Genomic DNA, 17,594 nt, shown 5'->3' with positions numbered 1-17,594 from the left:
CTTCTAAGATGAAAAGCCTTTAAATGCTTCAAAAAAAAATCTTAGCCTTTTACACCGCTAATAGTTGTTTCATGTGATTCGTGCCAAACATTACAGTTCTGCAGACACTGACAACTAGACCGTCTGCCTTTGACATATGCACAAACAATTAGCTAAAAAAGGACAGAGAAAAAGAAAAAGCGCTCATCAGACCCAAAGGTTCTACTTAAATAACATTTCCGCAACTCCCGAATAAAGGGAAAACCGATAGAGTGTAAGTCTTATGCTATTATTTCACATTTCCTTGTTGACTTTTTGTATCATTTGGCAGCAATATCAATAGAGACATTATTTTGTTTTACAATTAAAAACTATTAATTTTTTTATTGGGTTGGGTGTAGTACAAGACCCACACCATTCTCTTGCGTGGAAAAAGGGGAAACTGACCCAAAAAAGGGAAAATAGGCTTTACCCAGAGTGTTCCGGGATATGCCGATGCCCTCTCCCCTTGGATTTTGATCACACCACACACATAAAATAAAAGTAACGCTACATTTTAAATGCAGGGAAAAAACAATGCAAATCATTTTAAAGGGAATATAGATGAATGTGCTAGCTTTTAATGAACATGTAACCTTACCTATACAGTTGTCTCCCTCAACCTCGTATCCAGGAGGGCATATGCATCTGAACGAGCCTTCTAAATTCTGACATGTACCAGGTGAGCATGAGCCGGGATATGTCACACATTCATTAATATCTGAAATAGAGGTAAACATAAACTATTAGAAACTTCTTTCTCTATATACCGCAACTATAATAATAAATACAATGCTTATAACCCTGTTCTCACCCTTCAGGTAATTCTAAGGCAACCATCAAACAGGAATTTCTGTATCCAGAATGGTTGGACGTATGACAGAATCCACCGTGTAGCTAACAGAGCGAGTGGGATATTTGATTCTTATAACAGCTAACTTTCATTTTGAAGTCTTTCACCGACTGGCTTTTATTGACTGTGTTATCCTCAGTGATCGATTAGGTCCAATTGTTACTGTTACTTAAAAATTAACTAAATTTTGTTTTATATTTGGTTTCCATTTCAAGATCACGCACACTGTAAATCCAATCCCATTTCAAGAAAAAAAAAAATCAGAGGGATACAGGCACTTGTCTTATTTTTACATTGAGATTACTCAAATGTTTCTGTGTTTGAGAAAATGTGAACCATTCCCACTTGACTTTTAAAAAATCTGCTGTTCCCTACATATGGCATCTGGAACGGCAGAGATTCTGCAAAAAATGGTTAAAAACTGGCCTGGTGACCTTTTTGAGGCAAAGCTGGGATTTGCTTCAGTCTGGGTTTTTGCCTTCTTCTAGATCGACAGCGAGGTTGATCTTGGAGAAGTTGTATATTTTTTTAACCTAAATTACTATGCTACCCATCGTTTCAGGGTATAAAATGCCAATTTCATTCCCTTTTCCCCTCCTTAAATGAAACACAGTATAATATTGTATACAATCTCCCTCTTTGTTTATACAGTACATATATAACTGGAGAGAGGGACAGAAATGATGAGTTCTTAAAAACATTGGGCAGTGTTCTATTTTTAATGTGATTTCATATGTTTGCATAGCTGCAAAATTAGCCATTTGTATCAGTTATCTTAACTCATTCTATTAAATGAACAGACTCCCTATGAGCCTCCTTTGTGGCAAACAAATACAATGACAAAGAAAAATGTTACTTTTTCCATGGGACTGTTCAACTAACGGAGACTCACCTACGCAATTTTTGAAGTCCGCAGTGAGTTCGTATCCTTCATTACATAAACAAATGAAGGAGCCAATTTGGTTAAAACACTGTCCATTCCTGCATACCTGGCCAAAAAAGGAGCTGCACTCATCAATATCTGAAAACAAAGCAAAAATGTTAAAAAGTCACATGAACTTGTGACCCACATGAAAGCCTGTTAATACTAATTAATTTTTATAGTTTATGTAAATTGAGCCCAAATCAACATACTTACAGTTGTTCTTAAATCCTAATTATCCTAGTTATCCTTTTAAAGAATACACATAAATGTTCAAATGCTGGAGTAACCCACACATCTGTTGAATATTTTGCAATAAAAAAAGAGACCTTTAATACTTATGAAGTTAATCCTTCCATTATTTGGTGTTAGGCAATGTTGTGATCATAAATCACAAGATTACAGGGGGGTCAGTTTTCTTTAAAACATAGAAAGGTTGTATATTAAGAGAATTGCGTGGCCATTGGATTAAGTTTCACTGCAATGGAACAAAGAAACCAGATAATATACGATTATATATAATGATTTTACAACTATGCAATAAATAATTGCATTTTTAAATTGATAGATCTACTTTGTCAACATGTTATTATAAAATATAATATATATAATATATAATAGCGCGTTGAATAAATATGTTTTACTTAAAAATATGAATTCACTGACATGACAATACTGCAATATGCATATTTGTTATTGAAAAGTTCCAAAGAGCTGAAAACCCAACCCAGAAATCTTTCATGTTATTGCCTTTACACCATTAGCCTTAAATAATTATATCTTGATACCTTACACATCATTTCAAGCTGCACCTTTTGGAAACACAACTTAAAAGTGATGAATTCCGTGTGCATTCTATTTTTAACTAGTTTGTTACATTAATATAATACTTATAATATTGGTGAGTGTTATTATATGTTTCTGTTCTGGTTATTTAAATACATGCATAAAAGCTTCAGCTTTCAGATTCACGCTAACTTTGGAAATGGCAAGTCTTTTTCGGAATTGTTGTGTCATCAGAGCGTTAATTGGAGTGTCTGTGGCAGGAAGAACTTACCCATGCAGTCATTATTGTGTGTAAGCTCAAACCCTGGGTAGCACAGACAGTTATATGATCCCACGGTGTTTTTACAGGTTCCGTTCCCACACGGCTGCCTCTCGCACTCATCGATATCTGCAAGAAACATGGATGTGAACCCAAAGGACGTATTCTTCCAGCTGTCTGTGGTTACATTCAGTTTGATGACACAAATGTTCTTTTCTTACCTCCTACCATCTGCAACAACCTTACGAGATTCCCATCAAAGCGCCGTGTGTAACTGCCACAATTTTATGGGTGCTTGAGAAAATCAACACTACATGCATAACCCTACTTCTTATGTGTACGATAGAGTATTATTTTCTTACTGTCTTATTTGTATTTACAATTACCTGCCAGGGCTTGAATGTAGCTCAACATACATATACACAATGTACATTGTACAACCTTAAAGGTAAGTATGGATCCACACTTCATTGTAATAACTACCTTTTATACAATTTAAAGGCATTGCATATCTTGCTAACCTAATTTCTAATAACCTATTTCTAGTAACCTATTTCTTCACTAAATTCACTTAATAGGCAAGTAGTACATTGAAAGTCGTCTACTGGAAAATGTATCTAAATAATGTAATTCGGTGAATACCCATGCACATAGTCTGGTCAGCCGATGCCTTGAATCCATTGTTGCATATACACCGATAACTCCCTTCAGTGTCCTCGCATGTGCCGTGGCTGCAGACATTCGGGATTTCTAGGCATTCATTACGGTCTGCAAATGAGCAGGAAAAAAATCTGCATTATAAAATAGATCTACTGGTGCCACCTTTGGCCTTTACACTTTAGCACAGGTCTCTATGTAGTTTTCCGTACAATATAATATGAACTAGCAACGTAGTTCAGCTTTGGCAAAAACATTCCACTGGAGGGGCCTCTCAATGATCCTTCCAGGACATTCTCATTAAACATCTTTCTCTTCTAAATCTCAACATCATAAAAATTGCGCAGGGTAAACACAGGGACTCCATTTTGGAATAAATGTTGCCCGTATTTTGGAACGTATTTTGGCACAAACTAGGGAAACAAAATTCCTTCTTGACCCCAGAATGGCAGTCAGATCTCTCCTTGGATCAAGAAGCTGTTTCCCAATAATTTAAATAATGTATACCTGAATATTATGTTTTTGCAAGTATACATCCAACTGTTGTTTAAATGTCTGTACAGACTCTGATAAAACTACCTTAATATAACTAATATTATATATTATTAAATGGCTAAGCCGAGAGATAACATTTTTCAAATCAGGGCATGACGTATGCACTTCATCTTATGATATAGAGATTTTTTTTGCTAATGGAAAATATTCAACTATATTAGTAGCGATACAACATTACATTACATTTATTTATAAAGCGCCGGCAGATTCAACACAATTAACCTATCAATGGCCACTTAAAAAGACTACTCTCATTTTCGTGGAAGAATATACAAATATATTCTGTAATATATTTTTAATGCTCACAATCAGATCGAAATCAGATCACGCCGCAAGATACTTTCTTACCTATACAAGCTCCGTTGGGTAAGAGTTTGAAGCCTGCTGAACATTCGCAGCGGTAGGTACCAGGACTATTTATGCAATCTGCATTTCTCTGGCAAAAATAATCTCCGCTGTTGCACTCATCGATGTCTGAAATATGAAGCACAAAGGATTAGGTCACAGATGCGACAGAAATGGTTTACCACATAACCCACTATCAAAAGAACTAACACAAACTACTTGTGGGAAGAGTCAGGAAAATGTACTATATTCATTAACTGAGACCATATTTAACATGTGGTTGTATAGTGCTTTATAGGCAGTTGTGCCAAGCAAGACCTTTCGTTTTTCATTATCTTATAACATATGTGAATTCCTATGTTCACGATATGCTCAGTTTTTGCACCTTACTTTGCCAATTGGCTTTATACTGGAGTCACCATATTTGAAGTTCTTGGTAATGTAATCAGGTTTGCAAGCTCGACGGGATCTCAAAATTGGATTCAACTGTACTACTCAATATGTTCTTATATGTAGGCATCAAAGTTGTTTAAAAAAGCAGCGCCCTGCGTTTGATGTCCCCAGTGCCACTGTTTAATCTTATGATTTTATGAGCCTGCCTTGACAACTTTAATCAATAGTTACGACGAAGCTGAATTAAAATGAACAGGACACCAATCTGGTTATACAGTTCATCAGGTTCTAGATCTCTTGTAGCCTTATCAAGGCGTTATTAGCACTTGAGCATTTCCTCTTTTATATCTACTTACAGAGTTATTATACCAACAAGGGTCTTTTAAAAAAGTATTCTGCAGTTATATAGTATTTACACTTGGACACAAAAATGTAACAATAACAGGAGTGCTGTTTTACACAATTACATATAAGTAGCGTTATAATTCTTCCATGTACTACATTACACGCACTTAATCTCATTTTCTTTAAGGCAGAGTTCTCTTCACTACGTACCTTCACAGATCAAGAGCAAGTCATTATAACTGAACCCAGTTGGGCATTCACAGCGGAAACTGCCAATCTGATTAATGCAAACACCATTGGCACAAATACCAGGGATTTCTTTGCATTCGTCAATATCTAAAATTGCAAAAAACTTTATTGTTGAAAAACAAATGCAAATAAATAAAGTGACCATTAAACTAAATATATATACTAGTTAAGTGCTTATCATTTCTTAATTATTAAATCTCATGAGGGTACAAAGCCACCCTATTGATCACAGAAGATCAAATGATTGTATTACTTCTTTTACAAGTACATGTATTCAAGTAGTATGTGAGTATCATGGAACTTACCCACAGCTTTGCCAGTGTGTATATCAAAGGTGAAACCGGGTATGGTGCCACAGAGGTTTTTGAAATTGGCTTTTGAGAAAAGGATAAAAACAACAAAAAGGTAAATAAATTGTTAATATTACTTTAAAACAATGTGACAAAAATGAACGTTTGGTAATTTTGTCAATTATTCATGACTACAGTTTTTTTATTTTTATAAATTCATGTAGGCGTAAACTCAAGGTGGCATTAGTGGCCTTAGAACTGACCAAGCGGATCATTGTATTCTGAAAAGCCTTCAGAGAAAAAAGGTAATGCATCCTATTTTGTTAAAATAATCCCTTATACACATTATTAACTTTGCTCCTCTTACAATGCTGTCATTTTGTTGGTTATCCTTGACACGGAGAATATGATTTTGTTATGGTTGTCTATTAAAGGTGGTATAGTGAAACTAGAGAAAACAGCCACGTCCACTTATAAGAGCTATTTTGCTCATCCAGCCTGACATGTTTCTAACCCAAACCTTTTAATACTTAAATATTAAGTGAGCTGCCTAATCATATGCCTGTTTATGGGAAAAAAGATACAAAGTGCTATAAAATCTGCTGGTGCTATAAAAATAAAATGTAAAAATAATAATAATAATAATAATAATAATAATAATAATAACGAATAACAGGATATTCCAAGTCACATGTATAAACTGAGCTGGTATTATGAAGGATTTGTTCTGTATGTCAAATCACTGCCATTTACAGAATAACAGAATTTGCTTCTTTAATCATGATGATGCATCATTCAATGTGGTGCCCCAGCTACAACTGATGAGAACTTCTAGACCTTTAGCAGCTTTGATTGTTGAAGTAAAATAAGGTTTGTAAAAGTCTAAACATAAACATAAAAATGCCTATATGTAGTTCTTAACTGTAAAGTTCTAATTTTACTTTTAGGTTTAAACAGTAGTTCCTCTGCAGGTTTCCCACTGAACCTAGAATGATCCAGAAAAACCCTCCTGAGGTTGATGGTCAAACACATTTAGCAAATATTTCTCAGTCTTCATTCTAGCGAATTAACCCTGCGGACAAATGCACAAAATGGTGGACATTCCTACAAAAGCATTTTAACAGGTGACCGAGGTGAGGAGAGTGTTATTTCTATGAATAGTGACTATTGTTTCCAAAAGTAATTTTCCTTTGGAAACAAATACGGATTTCTCTCAAAATTTCATAAAGAATGAAGTAGTGTCTAGAATGCTCAACATATAGCACCAGTTTCCCCTTTCCTACAAATGTAAAATATTTCCAAGCTCATGTTGGCTTAGTTTTGGAAGGAGCAGAAAAATTTCCTTCAAAGATTGGCAAGCTTTTTCCACTGAAGAAAATTACTTCCAAAACACTTCTTTACTACCCGCTGACATAGTACAATTAATCACAAAGACCATTAACATAATTACAGAGCAGTGTTTGAATGTGATTTGCGTGAGGCCTGTTTTGAAAGAATCCAATTCCCATGGAGAGAGATGTTTCAATTTGTACGAATTATTAAAAGAACATCCTGCAGTTTCTGGTCCATTGCCAACTATGCCATCACCGCTATGGGATGTTAATAAATTCAATGTAGGTCTGTGTACATCAAACAAGCAAAAACATTGATAATGCAAAAGCTTGAGTCCATATTAGAATGGTTGAAAAAGTCTACGCTCATATTGGTATTTCTTAAATTTTGAGTTCGCAAAACAAACAACAGTCTAGAAGTTGTGAGGCATATAAGGGTGTGTGGGTCGGGGGACATCTCTGTTCCTGTTCTAGGCATGTCTACCCACGTGAAGACCTTGACTGTAGATCAGCAAAGAAACAGAACAAAAAAATTACATAGTGTACAATACAGTACAGGGTATACGATACAAAGTTTGTTGCAAATACCTTCAAATAATAACCAAACTTAGAACAGAAACAGAAATTAAATGTGGCAAGCTCTATACCTGTTCCAGGGACTGGGCAAGGTTCACATGGTTTGCTCCAAGCTTTGCCAATGTTATAAGTGCAACAGCACATCTTTTTTGTGACGTTAAAAGGGAGTTCATTGTCACATGAAGTTCCATTGTAGGTTCTGTAGCAGTAACTCTTCCTCATATCTATAATAAATACACATGCTTTAGTTAAAAACAGCGGCTGCAAAGCAGATCTTTTTACTCCAAAACCTGGACTGCATATTTGAAGTCAGATGCTTCAAAGAAACTCCTGACGCATGTAAGTATCATAAAAAATATTGTTTAGCAACTTTTCCCTAATATTCCTAGTATTCCCAAATTGGGCTCACAGTGACTTAACTCTCTAAACTTGGGTAAGCTTTGAATTTGTGAATAATTGTTTCTAAAATATAAATTAAACAAAGGGACCTTAAGTTATTATAACAAAATGCATGAAAATGATGTAAGACTTTCATGCTGCATAAGACTTCCATTGCCTTAATTTGGGAAAGACGGAACTAAACGATGTGGGATGGAACATGTTTATACAAGCCTATAAAAAGTCTACAGCAAACAGATACATAACTAACTAAAGTGATGTGAAGTAATAAGCCTCTTTTGTGTTTTGGGACACCAGATTTTTCACGACAAACAATAGTTTGATCCTGGATTTAAAATTATTCAACTCACCAAAGAAAACATTTAGTGATAGAGAAACTAGAGCTACCTGTAACCGTATGCATATAGTTAGACTGATATATGTTTGTACTATTCTCTTCTAAACTGCGGTTGTAAAATCTCTTTGTTAGGAGAGCAGGATTCTCCCTCTTTCCATTTTGGCTGATCCCCACTCACTCTTAAATCCCTCCAAGCCGGAATGTGAGACAGCACTCCTCAAATACATAAAATGGTTTAATTAGCAAAGATAAGTCAAATGGATACGATTATGAATCACTGCCTCTTGCATGTTTCAAAAATTAATAAAACATGTATTTTTTCAAAATGACGGTCAAATGCATGTAGCCAGCTGGCCTATACAGAGGATCATAGTGAACAAAAAATAAGTTTTATAAATATATATATTTCAATGTTCTAAAAATTTGTAGTAAATCAGAAATGCAAGAAAAAATATCAAAACAATAACATTGTAAAGATAATTATATTGATTTCCTGATTTAGCTTCCCATGTATTTACCAATTAGCAAGGCCATCTTTTAATAATAATGGGGTCCTGGGCAAGCCTCCCTTTTACCCCCAGTGTACCAGCTACAGTGTGGCAGAGTTGGAGGTCTGTACATCTGCCAGCTATACATACATCTCTTCTTTTCAAAAACCATTCACTGTTATTGACAGTCAATTCAAACAAAAAGACTGCAGTATGGTATTAAATAATCCTAATCCCAATGTGCCATGGCTGCTTACCCATGCAGTTGTGTCCTCCATTAACCTGCATGTATTCTGGAGGGCATATGCAGGTGTAGTTCCCCAAAGTATTGTAGCAAGTTCCTGGTCCACAGACACCTGGGTGTGTATAGCATTCATCTATATCTAAAACCGAAAGGGAAAAATAAGTTAGTTCCTCTTAAATGTTATAATTTAGAATCCGAGGAAAAACAGTATGTTAAATAATCTTTTCTTGTTTCATTAAGAAGGCGCACTTACCTTCGCAGAGGCGGGTTTCCTCACTAAGGTAGTAGCCTTGTGGACACTCGCATTGGAAGCTTCCAAATGTGTTAATGCAGTTCCCACCTTGGCAGAGACCTGGCAACTCCTGGCACTCATCAATATCTAGATATATGACACAGGATAAGCAATGCATAATGAAAGAACATTCACAAAATGCAAACTATAACACGCAAATATTCCAAATCTCAAAAAGGATATGTGTTCACATCTACGTCTAATAAATACTAGTAACTGTCCTGTAAACTCGACCTTTTATCTTTAGTGCATAGACAATGGCATTTTGGAAAACATATATATGGCAGAGTAAATCCAGCTCAACAGTTACAGAGTAATGTTTTATTTCAGATTCAGTAGATTTGTGACAGGGTTCATAGAATTCACAAATGGTATGGTCCAAATAGTCTAGGTTTGCATATCATTTTCCAAACCACACAGACTCCTGCCACAAAGCCTGATGCAACAGGAAAAGCTCAGTATTGTAGATCCGCCAGGCGTTAGGGCTGGACCCGACACTGGAAGTCACAGCAGGCGGACAATCCAGGCACCGTTTATTCAATTTAAATAAGAAGGTTTAGAGTATGTTCCAACTGGCACACTTTAAGTAAGCATTAGAAATGAAAGTACCAAATATGATGTTACATTTACCATGGAAACAAGCAGACACATTAACAGAAAGGCTGGATATTTTAATTATTTAAGATCGTTTTGAGAGTTTCTCCACTTACAGAAATAAGTAACTAATATTCTAATACGGGATTATGAAAGGTCGCAGCTTTACAAAATCAATAAACCACTTTATAAAACGCTCACCTTCTAAAATTATAGTAATAGGGTTGGGTCTGAATCCTTCTCCTCCTGGACACAATGTGTTATATTCAGCTGAAATCAGAAAGATAGTTACATTTACTAGCAGATGACTACATTATGTATATGCTAAATAAACAAGCATGTGGCAGTGCTTCAGAGTTGGCTATATGGGGCTTGGGTTACATATAAACATTTGATTCTGGACTGGCAGCATGTTTTCTATGTATGTTTGTCTTCAAAATTTCAGTACTGTATTTAAAAGGTCACCTGATCTTATGTTCCTAAAACGGGGATATATAATCAACACTTACAGCTGTTAACAGGGGGGCAAATTTCACATGGGTTGCCCCATGCCTTTCCAAGAGAACAGCAGCATGATGAGCGACTCACACCAACACCAATTTCAGTATTGCAGGATATACTTCCATCCCCACGAGGACCGTGGTTTAGATAGCAATTACCAACTCGTGTATCTGTAACAACAGGCAAATGTAATCTCATATTACATTTCAGACTTGTTATTATATGAAGGATGTTTGAAATAGTCACACAAAATGATACTTTGGAAAAAATTGCAATAGTAATATAATTCTCAGTGATCTATTGAGTAATGATATCCTCTTTTTAGTAGAAAAAGTATGCGTAGATATAAATCCTGGGTTTTCTATGCTGTAGGAAAGACTGGCTTCCAAGTGAACAACTGGTTTCATTCGAGGATATTATATTCCTTCACAATTGTTAGATATTTATTATCATAAACATGTAACTTCTCTTTGTATTTTTTCGGCTGGAGAGAAATGTCTGTACTCAAAATGTAGGAACCTAAAACTTTTCCTCGTAGTTCTGTACCATATTATCATCGTACTTTGATTGCAGTCCAGAGCAGCTTCTGAACATTGTTCCAATTAAACTGTAAGCTTTCATGAAATGCCAAGATCCCGATGTCTGCTTCCTTACACAACGAAAATGGCTTGTACTATTTTTCTTTTCAATTAAATAAAAAAAGAGAAATTTCCCTAGAAAATAGCTCAAGTAAAATTAGCTTTGTTAAATATTACTACACTGTGCACCTGAACGCAATTAAATGAAGTCCTAAAGTTTTATTATTGGAGGCTTTTTCTAATGCGTGGTAAGGCAGACGGCCTTGTTATATATGAAGAGGTATGTCTAGTCTTTTAAAATAGCAATTTTTCACTTTCATTGTTCATTTTTAACGAGAACTAAGCTTTAAATATCGCTTACACGTTTCCATATCTAATTGCTAACCTGACGAACCAATCATTAAAGAATATGAAATGAATGAAGTCATAAAGCTTGAATTATGAATATATACGGCTATACATTTTCAGTGGAGCTTGTTTGACACACAATGGAAACCTTACCAACACAGCCCACTCCCGTTGGGTTCAGCTGAAAGTCAGGTGGACAATTACATTCATATCGCCCGGGAGAGTTGACACAAAAGCCATTAACACAATTGATTGGATCAGCACATTCATCCACATCTGTAAAAAAAAAAATGGTAGATTTAACAAAAAGCCGAATTTACTTGGGTATTTATGGGTAATAGTCTGGGACTATAACTATACTTAAAAACGGATTTGGGATAGCCAAGAAATTGTTTGGACTTTTCTACCATTATATCATAATAATAAAGCACTGGAGACCACACAGCAGACAACATTCTGATTTTATATATACCGTATTTGCTCGATTATAAGACGAGGTTTTTTTCAGAGCAAATGCTCTGAAAAATACCCCTCGTCTTATAATCGGGGTCGTCTTATAATCAGACCTCAAATAGGTCTGACTATGAGACGACTAAGATCCAGATCCCCCGCAGCTGCAGGGGACCTGGATCCTCCTGTCTCCCCCGTCCCACTTACCGGTGCTTCTGAGTCCCCGGTCTGTAGCCGGCGATTCGCGTAGACAACTTACGCTGCAGCCGGAAGGAGGTGTGGCTAGCAGCGGGGGTTGTCTGCGTCCATCGCGCAGACCTTCCCCGGCTGTCAGAGATCAGAGTTCCCCGCACCGGTGCGGCACCGGCACCGGTGCAGGGAATTCTCTCTGACAGTCGGGGAAGGTCTGTGAAATGCCTTTTAACCCCCTTAATGCCGCTCTGCCTCCAGAAATGCCTTTTTAACCCTCTATACGCCACTCTGCCTCCTGAAATGCCTTAAACCTCCCTATATGCCACTCTACCCCATAATATGCCTTTTAACCCTCTAAATGCCAGAGTGGCATATAGGGGTATAAGGCATTTCTGGAGGCAGAGTGGCACATAGGGGGTCAAAAGGCATATAATGGGGAACAGTGGCATATTGGGTTAAAAGGCATATCATGGGGCACAGTGGCATTTAGAGGGTTAAAAGGAATATCATGGGGCACAGTGGCATATAGGGGTATAAGACATTTCTGGGGCAGATGTGCATAACTGGGGGGGGCAGGTTGGAAAATAGAAGGAAATAAAACCAGAATATTTTCTCAATCATAGCTTTTATTAAAAAAATAGTTTATATGAATTAACATTTACTGGTAAAACTTTTGTCCTTTAGGGTCGTCTTATATTCAGGCTTTTTCTTTTTTTCCTAAGTTAATATTCAGAGTTTGGGGGGTCGTCTTATAATCAGGGTCGTCTTATATTCGAGCAAATACGGTAGATATTAGCGTTTTCCTGCCGCTTTTTGGGGGGACTTTTATTTATTTTATGGTCCTTCTATAAATTCAAAGCTCATTAAGATTGTATATTACTATTATATATTACAGCATAAATTTTCTTTGTATTAACAAAATGAATTATGGGAAAAAATGATTCATGGTTGAAAACTGCTGTGTAGAACCAGCGGATAAACCAATATACAGACCTGTGCAATTCCCTCCAGTTCGGTCCAGTTCATATCCATCATCACAAATGCATCGGAACATTCCGGGTAGGTTGCTACATGTTCCAAATACACATATGTTCTGGAAAGAGCACTCATCAATATCTGTTGGGCGAAAGACAATTATGTTTCTTGTTCAATTATCCTATATTAGCGATAAAATACTACTACCACGATCTGGTAGGTAATAATAACACAACTTATTTTTGTGTATTCAAGGAAAAAGAGGGCCTAAAACAACATAAGATTAATGGGAAATTAAACACATGCTGATTTACCTTGGCAGGACTTGCTATCTACCGCTGGAGTGAAGCCCATCTCACATTCACATCGATATGAGCTGGGGATATTGAGGCATTGCCCATTCTCACATAGATTAATATTCTCCGCACACTCATCAACATCTGCGAGTGAAAAGAAAGGGAAGGTGAACTACTGCATTCCATTTTATTATGAAGGCCATTTTTCTTTCTGTTTTCATCACACAGATTAACTGGGTTGGCAGATTACCAGGACTTCTTGGCTATGGGCATTTGTTTATTTTTATGATGACCCAAGATATATTTAAAAATGTAAGAACTGTAAAAACTCAAAAATAATAAATTGGATACAACACACATATTTAGAAGTGGGACAAGTATGCACATACTTCATAGCTAGCTTCTTAGGGCCCCTATTCGTTTGAAGGTCTTTAACAGAGAAGAGAGATCAATGCATCTCAATTATAATACGTTTTCCAAAAAGCTATGTAGGGGTGTTCATGTAACAGCAGGTGAGTGGTTTTCATTCATTTACAAGAATAGGTTAAGAAGGTCTTACAGTGTGCAATTTCTTAACTGTAACAACATTTGACATTTCAGTGGTCAACAAAGTTTGTTTTTTTATACTTCTTAGGATTTTTTAAGCACGTGGCTTAAAAAAATATGTGCGATTACCTATTGCTACCATTTAATAGTTAACCTGGATATGGTTTCATCTTCAGGACCAACAATGTTCTGGTTTAGTGGTGGCACAAAAGATATACGGCTCATGTATCACCCCATTACACATTGTTATGTTTATTTGTTTATTTTGGGGAAACAGTCAGACATGTCTTCCCCAGGCCTTCACAAAATAGTGAATTCACGTTTCAGAATATAATGTCAAACTAAAACACGTTTATTCATTACTGCAATGGTCCTGTAAGGTTAAAATACATCTGACTCCCTCACACTGGACCATGAGTAGGGGACTGCAGGCTTCAGAGCTATATTGCACTCCCTACTACAGCAATTGGTCCGTTGAACCCATAACTATATTTTTATTTGCTAAGTAGGTTTACCCGGTAAATAGTAATAAATAGTATTAAATTACAGTACATAACAAAATCATAATATACATATTTGGTACATATTCCTCATTGTTAAAGCAAAATATTTTAATGAAACATATTAAAAACATATAAAAAATATTCACATTTGCATAGTTAGTTTTTCATATGTGAAATATTTGACGAAATGTAAATAACCGTATGCCAAAATGTTCAAGTCACTAAATATAAGTAAAAGACCCTACAAGAGGAGCCATTACATTGAGTTTTCTTACCTGAACAGGTAAATCCATCTCCTGTGTACCCCTGTATGCAGGTACACCTGTATGATCCAGGGGTATTTAAGCAATGAGCGGATGCACTGCACTGATGGGTTCCATTTGAACATTCATCAAGATCTACATTGACAGAGACAATGAATGTTTATGTGCCAACTCATTTCCCCCTCGTATTCATTTGTTTTGTGTAATTCTATGTTGGTATTAAGTATATGTGGTGTTTGTGACACAGGGCCCCTGAGATAAAAATCTAACCCTGGACGGCAATGTGAGTTGGCAATCACGCACCACCAACATTTTACACTAAATAAACACAGTATTTTTAATGCAAAAGATATCTGAGGGTCACCTTTAAAGGAATAATTTCCCCTTGCTAATGCATGGATGGGTTTAGCAGGATAAAATATATAATTTGACAGCAAATAAGAACCATTTGGCCCATTTACAATGTCCATTTTTTCCTGATGTTAAGACTAAGATCTTAATTGGTCATTGGTCTTGTCTTAGATTCAGGATAGTTTTTTACCTAACCTATGTGTGTTAACTGTATTAGTCTCTACCCCTTCTGCTGGAGCCTCTACCACTCCTGCTATGTCCTCTTTCCCCAGTCCCCAGCTTCTTAGCTTATAACTGCGCATGTGCACTACACTCACCTCCAGCCAGCTGCGGCACTCGCTTGCAAGAGGGTCTAAAGAAACCTCCTGAATACATGAGTTCAGTATGAGGACTTTCCTGCCTGAATTATTACTAAAGTAACTTTCCTGATACAGGCAGCGAGGACTTTAAAGTACTTTAATATACATTCTTTGTGAGTGGGGCTTAATAATTTCACTGGAGTACTCCTATAATAAAATACACAGGAGAATAGCTTCCTTGTACTCACCATGACATGATATACCATTCCCAATCCAGCCTTCCTTACATGTACACTTGAAGCTTCCTGGAACATTAAGACATGTGGCGTGCAGGTCACAGTTGTGGGCACCAATTTCACATTCATCCACATCTAAAAAGAATACATAACTGATAATTAAATAAAGTTAAACATATTGTCAATCTTTAGGCTAGATGAGCATTTTGATAGAAGGGGTAATGATAGATGACACTAAGGGAAACTGTTGAAGGAGTGTTAGCATTGGAAATGTGTAGACAAGGCAGTTAGTGACACGATCTAAGAGGGAGAAAAATTGAAGGAGTATAGGAAGATCTGAATGTCATCGGCAAACAGGTGGAACTGAAAGCCAAAGGATGAAATTAGTTTGCCCTGGAAAGGGAGATGATGAAGTCAGAAAGGTAGGCAATTAACTAGGAAAGAACACTGCCAGGTGGATCATGATTTGCAAAGGGTTTATAGAAGAAAAGGGTGGTAGACACTGTCAAAAGAAGTCAAAATGTCCAGAAGGATATCAAAAGAGCAGTGAGTAAATATTTGGTCACTTTAGCAAGAATGGTTTCAGTTGAATGTTGAAAACAGAATCCAGACTGAAGAGAGGTAAAGAATTGGAGTCGAAAAAACTTGGTTAGTTGGGTGTATATTAAGCTATGCAATAAAAGTTTGTTGGCTGGTTTCACACTTTATGCCATCTTTATTTTCTACTGATTAAGTAGCTAAACTATTTGCACAACTGGGAACATTCCAGGCTTGACCTGTTCTTTAGGTCAGTTTCTTCTTTCTTCAGGCAGAGGAGGAGTATTTGACCATGTCAATACCCTAACCAGTCCCTGCCTTATGGCCACCGACTTCCAACCCACTAAATCTAAAGCTGCTCTGGAGTTAGCCAACCCCATGCATGGTTGGTCTGCCCCTTCAAAAAGCCACTTGCCCAGAAGTGGGGCATCTCTGAGTATCCTACCCCAAGTATGAATATTTGTATGTGTCTGCATACATCAAACATGGAAAATGACAGGAATATATATATATAAATTAAAATGGTAAGGGATATAAGATATACCTGTGCATCCTGTTGTTCCCTTTTTCACGGAGTACCCAACCTGACAGTGGCACACAAATGATCCTTTAGTATTCTCGCAATCACCAAACATGCAGACATTGGAATTTATGTCACACTCATTGACATCTGTGGAGCAATAGATCAGAATTAGTATCGTTACATTAGTATGATGTATTAACTATTAAAGATTGTTGTTACATTAAAGTACCAGAAAATCGAATGCACTGCAAATCATGTAAAGCGTTTTAACAAATTCACCGTTAGATTTAAATTGCATAACAGATGCCCAATTATGTAATTTTATGGTAGATTGACTTAAAAACTCCGGTTGCAGTGTAATATCTATAGTACACACCACACAGTCTATTTTCCGCATATACTATGTCTCGCAGACACTGCAGGTACATTTCATTTCTGTTTACACCAGAATTCATTCATGATGAGTTAGCACATAGCTTAGGTTTCTTAAAACAAAAACTAAAATAAAGCATTTGTTTGTTGAAGCTGTAATATTTTACTTTTAAAAAATGGCTTCTGATTTTCACCATGTCACAATGTATTCAATATCCTCATTAGCATTATGTATTGGGCTCTCCTTAATGAAACCTCCACATTTCAGAAAAAAAAATATTATCCCAGTTGAAACTCTTGTCTAAAAAAGTTTTCATTTAAAAATCCATATCAGCCACAAAAAAAAATATTTTTAGCAACAAAGATTTTAATCAATGAAAGCTCCAACCTCCAGACTGGGGACTTTGGCTCCAGCCTGCTGCTGTCTGAAAATCCCCAACGGGAATTAGAGTCTACAGAAACAATGGTGCCAAATGTTGCCCTCCTGGACTAGGTCCCTTATTCTTAAAGCCAATCTCCGGTGTGGCAAACTTCATTGAATGGATTTCCATGATTTTGGTTCCTACCCCCTTATTTGCAGAAACCACAGATCTTCATTTAGCAAAGCCTATGCTTCAGAAAGCCATGCTGATTCACATGAATAAGCTTGTTTTCCACAATATTTTCTAACGTGACATGCCTTTTAACTTGT

At 36.5% G+C, this 17,594-nt stretch overlaps 1 protein-coding gene across 1 annotated transcript in view; it reads right to left on the bottom strand.

Moving 5' to 3' along the window:
• The window catches only part of LOC149302936 (fibrillin-2-like), a 104,953-nt gene that overhangs the window by 16,098 nt on the left and 71,261 nt on the right, over positions 1–17,594 (bottom strand). Inside the window, exons 30-47 of the mRNA XM_089481712.1 lie at positions 16,553–16,678; positions 15,484–15,606; positions 14,598–14,720; positions 13,292–13,417; positions 12,996–13,118; positions 11,514–11,636; positions 10,443–10,604; positions 10,135–10,203; positions 9,301–9,426; positions 9,061–9,186; positions 7,651–7,803; positions 5,688–5,756; positions 5,344–5,469; positions 4,399–4,524; positions 3,481–3,606; positions 2,851–2,967; positions 1,764–1,892; positions 620–739 (exon numbers count right to left, since the gene is read on the bottom strand). Of these exons, the coding sequence (XP_089337838.1) occupies positions 620–739; positions 1,764–1,892; positions 2,851–2,967; positions 3,481–3,606; positions 4,399–4,524; positions 5,344–5,469; positions 5,688–5,756; positions 7,651–7,803; positions 9,061–9,186; positions 9,301–9,426; positions 10,135–10,203; positions 10,443–10,604; positions 11,514–11,636; positions 12,996–13,118; positions 13,292–13,417; positions 14,598–14,720; positions 15,484–15,606; positions 16,553–16,678 (2,193 nt within the window). The remainder of the gene's footprint in view (positions 1–619; positions 740–1,763; positions 1,893–2,850; positions 2,968–3,480; positions 3,607–4,398; positions 4,525–5,343; positions 5,470–5,687; positions 5,757–7,650; positions 7,804–9,060; positions 9,187–9,300; positions 9,427–10,134; positions 10,204–10,442; positions 10,605–11,513; positions 11,637–12,995; positions 13,119–13,291; positions 13,418–14,597; positions 14,721–15,483; positions 15,607–16,552; positions 16,679–17,594) is intronic.

This window comes from Sceloporus occidentalis, unplaced genomic scaffold, assembly GCF_023333645.1.
Source record: "Sceloporus occidentalis isolate IW3139 unplaced genomic scaffold, rSceOcc1.0.p SCAF_16, whole genome shotgun sequence".
NCBI lineage: Eukaryota > Metazoa > Chordata > Lepidosauria > Squamata > Phrynosomatidae > Sceloporus > Sceloporus occidentalis.
The sequence above is the reverse complement of the archived record's forward strand: the minus strand, read 5'-3'. Positions and strand labels throughout refer to the sequence as shown.